This window comes from Ruditapes philippinarum, unplaced genomic scaffold (genome assembly GCF_026571515.1).
Source record: "Ruditapes philippinarum isolate M1 unplaced genomic scaffold, ASM2657151v2 ctg4577_1_1_1_1, whole genome shotgun sequence".
NCBI lineage: Eukaryota > Metazoa > Mollusca > Bivalvia > Venerida > Veneridae > Ruditapes > Ruditapes philippinarum.
The window spans coordinates 61,624-67,623 of NW_026854935.1; the positions used below are offsets into that span (position 1 = coordinate 61,624).

A 6,000-nucleotide genomic window follows, 5' to 3' on the forward strand; every position below is an offset into this window, starting at 1 on the left:
GAAAAGTGCTTAAAAAGTGCTTAAATTTGCTGAAAATATGCTTGAAAATGATTGAATGACATAGTATTGATAAAAATCAACAGTCAACAAAATTTTAAAAAAGGATTTAGTATTAAAATCAATTAAATGTTTGCTCAACGTTACAGTTAGTGGACAAATTGCAGTTGTTTTGAACTAATTTGTTTTTGATGCAACCTTTGTTATTCTTCTATTAAACCTTAAAATTTTGGCCAGAAAATGTGTATAATTCAAGAAAATATGGTAAATAAACTATCCTTCTTAGGTTGATATATGTGCAACAAATGTGCTTAAAAAATGGGAATACATGCTTAAATAGTGCTTAAAAGTCCTTGAATTTTGGCATTGGATGTCTGTATGAACCCTGATTATAAATTCAATTAAAATTTTGATGAGAATTATTATAAAGGCAAACTTTACATTGACAAACATTGACTTACATTTGAGCCGCGTCACGACAAAACCAACATAATGGGTTTGCCACCAGCATGGATCCAGACCAGCCTGCGCATCCGCGCAGTCTGATCAGGATCCATGCTCTTCACTTACAAACTCTATAACAAGTAGAGAAACTGATAGCGAACAGCATGGATCCTGATCAGACTGCGCAGATGCGCAGACTGGTCTCGATCCATGCTGGTTGCAAACCCACTATGTTGGTTTTATGTGACGTGGCTCATTTTTTCTTTATATAAAAGGGTTATCAGGAAGTATGGACCAACAAATCTACGGAAGTATATGGTAGCAGTGTATTTCCGAGAAAAGAGGCTCGCAGTGGGTGTGGCGGGAAGTAAACAGCAGGCCGAGATGGTGGCAGCAGAAACTGCTTTAAAAGAATACCAAGGTACGTAATACAAATCATTGTTTTTTTATGGAAACTATCAAAGCTATTCATTCTAAACTTTATACACTTTTTCATTAACAAAATTACCATATCCCAGGGGCAGATAATCCTTTCGTGTTATTTTTAAAGTTATTGCCACTTTCCCTCCTTAGATTTTTTTGCCCCTGTTTAATGTTTTGTTCATTTTTAGCTCGACTTTTCTATGAAAAGGGGAGCTATCCTACTCGCCCCGGCGTCGGCGTCGGCGTTGGCGTCACACCTTGGTTAAGTTTTTCGTACCACCCCACTTTATTTCAGAAGTATTACAAGTATGGCTTTGAAACTTACCATACTTGTTCACCATCATAACCTCCATCTACAGACAAGAGTACATAACTCTGTCAAGGTTTTTGACAGAATTATGGCCCTTTTTAGCTCGACTTTTCTATGAAAAGGGGAGCTATCCTACTCGCCCCGGCGTCGGCGTCGGCGTTGGCGTCACACCTTGGTTAAGTTTTTCGTACCACCCCACTTTATTAGTCCCCTACCGGTTTAACCGGAGGGGACTTTAGGTTTACCCTCCGTCCGTCTGTCCGTCTGTCTGTCTGTCTGTCCGTCTGTCTGTCTGTCTGTCTGTCAGTCTGTCAGTCTGTCAGTCCGTCCGTCCACAAAACTGGATCCCGCGATAACGCAAAAAGTACTGAAAATATTTTTATGAAACTTGATATATGGTTGGTTGGCAGTATGGAGATTATGCACGTCTTTTTTTTTTCTTCCTATGTTGAAAATTCTGGTTGCTATGGCAACAAATAGTCTGAAAATATGGCAAATTTAACACATAAACTGGATCCAGTGATAACTCAAAAAGTACTGAAAATATTTTTATGAAACTTGAAATATGGGTAGATGGCAGTCTGGAGATTATGCACATCTTTTTCTTTTCTTCCTATGTTGAAAATTTTGGTTGCTATGGCAACAAATAGCCTGAATTTCAAGATTTCTGATTTAAATTTTTCAGCTTTTTCACTATATGTTCTTTATTTCTTAAGGTGTTTACTTCAAACTTTAAATATAAGTTCCTGGTCATCAACCACATCATATGTGACAAGGTTTATAACTCTAGCACAAAAAATATCAATATTACCTCCCTTGAACTTAGATTTTTTAGGGGAAAAAATGTTGTCTTTTTTAAATAACTTCTTTATTTCCTAATGTATCTACTTCAAACTTCATATATATGTTTCTTATTATCACTCGACATTTTTGAGAAGGTTAAATACTCTAGCAAGACTATTTCCAGAATTATGTCCCCCTTGAACTTAGATTTTTTTCGAGAAACTGGTATTTTCACTCCAACTTCTTCATTCCTTATAGGATTTACTTTAAAATCCCACATCGTAATAATATGACAAGGTTGTATAAACATAATTTCCTTACTAAGCATGGAAACTTAACACATTACTGTGATATAGACAAACTTATTTTATTATGTTTTGTGGTCGATATTTTCAAATACAGACTTCATCCTCAAATTCATTATAAATGGCAATACACAGGAGTGTATGACAATTAAAGAACTTTTTGAGGGACCGGTAGGGGACTACTGTATTGCCCGCAATACTATCAAATGCTTGTTTCAGAAGTATTACAAGTATGGCTTTGAAACTTACCATACTTGTTCACCATCATAACCTCCATCTACAGACAAGAGTACATAACTCTGTCAAGGTTTTTGACAGAATTATGGCCCTTTTTTGACTTAGAAAGTGTATTGAGCTTGGTTAAGTTTTTTGTACCACCTCACTTTATTTCAAAACCATTGGAGGTATTGCTTTGAAACTGACCATACTTGTTTACCATCACGACCTTCATCAACAGACAAGAGGACATAACTCTGTCAAGGTTTTTGACAGAATTATGCCCCTTTTTGACTTAGAAAATACATTGAATATGGGTAAAATCCACTTATTGCCTTAACCCTTTGAGATATTGCTTTGAAACTTTTAATGCTATTTCACATCATTACCCCCATCTGTACGCAAGAGAAGGTAACTCTGTCAAGGATTTGTTTAATTTGTTTATAATACTTTCACATACAAAGTCAAATCTATATATTATGCTGATTGTACAAAAATATACTGCTTCCTTGGCATAGATTTCTTGAAAAATTATGTTATTATGTCATTTACCAAGGTGTTCTGAGTGACGTAAAAATACCTTATTCTCTCAAAGTGGGTTTAATACTATTAAATTTATTTAAGGCTCAACTCAGTTTTTTTTTCTTTCTTACCAGCCCTCTTTTGACTTAAACATTTCAAACTTTGCTGCAGTGTTCAAGGGTATCACACAATTCAGTAAAATAATTCTTCACTAAATATCTTAATGCTCATGGCCATTGTTCACTTTAAAAATACAGAGATTCTTGTATTGCCTTTTACTGCAAAAACTTTTTTTATTGGCAAGCAATAAAAAAGTCGAGCGCGCTGTCTTACGGACAGCTCTTGTTTGACTTAGAAAGTGTATTGAGCTTGGTTAAGTTTTTTGTACCACCTCACTTTATTTCAAAACCATTGGAGGTATTGCTTTGAAACTGACCATACTTGTTTACCATCACGACCTTCATCAACAGACAAGAGGACATAACTCTGTCAAGGTTTTTGACAGAATTATGCCCCTTTTTGACTTAGAAAATACATTGAATATGGGTAAAATCCACTTATTGCCTTAACCCTTTGAGATATTGCTTTGAAACTTTTAATGCTATTTCACATCATTACCCCCATCTGTACGCAAGAGAAGGTAACTCTGTCAAGGATTTGTTTTAAAAATTAAGGCCTTTTCACATACAAAGTCAAATCTATATATTATGCTGATTGTACAAAAATATACTGCTTCCTTGGCATAGATTTCTTGAAAAATTATGTTATTATGTCATTTACCAAGGTGTTCTGAGTGACGTAAAAATACCTTATTCTCTCAAAGTGGGTTTAATACTATTAAATTTATTTAAGGCTCAACTCAGTTTTTTTTTCTTTCTTACCAGCCCTCTTTTGACTTAAACATTTCAAACTTTGCTGCAGTGTTCAAGGGTATCACACAATTCAGTAAAATAATTCTTCACTAAATATCTTAATGCTCATGGCCATTGTTCACTTTAAAAATACAGAGATTCTTGTATTGCCTTTTACTGCAAAAACTTTTTTTATTGGCAAGCAATAAAAAAGTCGAGCGCGCTGTCTTACGGACAGCTCTTGTTTGACTTAGAAAGTGTATTGAGCTTGGTTAAGTTTTTTGTACCACCTCACTTTATTTCAAAACCATTGGAGGTATTGCTTTGAAACTGACCATACTTGTTTACCATCACGACCTTCATCAACAGACAAGAGGACATAACTCTGTCAAGGTTTTTGACAGAATTATGCCCCTTTTTGACTTAGAAAATACATTGAATATGGGTAAAATCCACTTATTGCCTTAACCCTTTGAGATATTGCTTTGAAACTTTTAATGCTATTTCACATCATTACCCCCATCTGTACGCAAGAGAAGGTAACTCTGTCAAGGATTTGTTTTAAAAATTAAGGCCTTTTATCGACTTAGAATTAAATTTATTTAAGGCTCAACTCAGTTTTTTTTTCTTTCTTACCAGCCCTCTTTTGACTTAAACATTTCAAACTTTGCTGCAGTGTTCAAGGGTATCACACAATTCAGTAAAATAATTCTTCACTAAATATCTTAATGCTCATGGCCATTGTTCACTTTAAAAATACAGAGATTCTTGTATTGCCTTTTACTGCAAAAACTTTTTTTATTGGCAAGCAATAAAAAAGTCGAGCGCGCTGTCTTACGGACAGCTCTTGTTCAAAAACTGTTTACAATATATAATCACATTTAACTTATACACTATCAAAATTTGATTGTTAAACATGCAATTCATTTTTGCTCAGTTATGCTCCTTTTTGCCTTAGAATTTTGATACTGTAAATTACTAAAAAGTTTTCAATTTTTTTTCACTTTTAATAATTACTTGTTCACCATCAGTAATAAAATGCAGATAACACTGAAAGTCATTTTGTTTAATTTTTTTTTTCTTTTTGACTGTTTTACCTTATTTTCTCAAAGCCATCACAGATATTTAACTACCAGGTATGCTAATTAGTCAAAATTAGTCTGAAATGGCAAAATTTTAGCTGTGCCAAAAATGGCTTATTTTACAGCATCACAGTGCTAAAGATATTTTTTTTGTCTTTACATTTTTTGTGGCACTTAAAATTATGGCTCCATTGATTTATTGGTATTTTCAAATAACCAGGTTATCTTTGATATATATATATTTTTGTTTTTTATTGTTTTTTTGTTTTTTTTTCAGGATTATTCCACAGAAGTGTATACCCTTCAAGAGCCAAAAATAAGGCTGTGATTGCAGCATTTAGAAAAGAATTCCAGCATGAGAAACAACTCCAATCATCTGATGTAGACACAGCAAAAAATTGACTCTTTTTGTTGACATTTGTATAAAAACCAACAGAGTTCTGTCGGAACTAGAGCTGAACATATTGGAAACACCATGCTTTGTGATTGTGGAGATATTGATCTTGGGGATAGTAAAATATAAATGAGCCGCTTCATGACAAAACCAACATAATGGGTTTGCGACCAGCATGGATCCAGACCAGCCTGCGCATCCGCGCAGTCTGATCAGGATCCATGCTGTTTGCTATCAGTTTCTCTACTTGTAAAAGAGTTGGTAAGCGAACAGCATGGATCCTGATCAGACTGCGCGGATGCGCAGGCTTGTCTGGATCCATGCTGGTGGCAAACGCACTATGTTGGTTATGTCGTGACACAGCTCAAATCTATAGAATACAGAATGATAATTGTTGATGATATAAGTCTATGAAAGCATTCATGATCGGAATTATGATTTTCTAAAATAAAGATAATTAGAATAATTGATCTAGTAGCATTAATTATTAGAATTGGAAATTTATAAGCATTGTTGTTAGATTTACATATCTAAAAAGCATTGATAATTGGAATTACAAATCTTTTATAATAAAGCATTGATTATTAGCATTACAAATCTATAAAGCATTGATAATTAGAATAACAGATCTGTAAGGCATTGATAATTATAATTATCTTGTAAAATTGTAAAG

At 34.1% G+C, this 6,000-nt stretch overlaps 1 protein-coding gene across 2 annotated transcripts in view; it reads left to right on the forward strand.

Moving 5' to 3' along the window:
* Window positions 1–5,415, forward strand: part of LOC132741529 (ribonuclease 3-like) — a 44,823-nt gene extending 39,408 nt beyond the window's left edge. For both annotated transcript variants that reach the window (XM_060729721.1, XM_060729720.1), the window contains exons 31-32: window positions 717–862; window positions 5,211–5,415. In XM_060729721.1, coding sequence (XP_060585704.1) covers window positions 717–862; window positions 5,211–5,335 — 271 coding nt within the window. In that variant the 3' untranslated portion in view covers window positions 5,336–5,415. The remainder of the gene's footprint in view (window positions 1–716; window positions 863–5,210) is intronic.
* The last annotated feature ends 585 nt before the right edge of the window (window positions 5,416–6,000 follow it).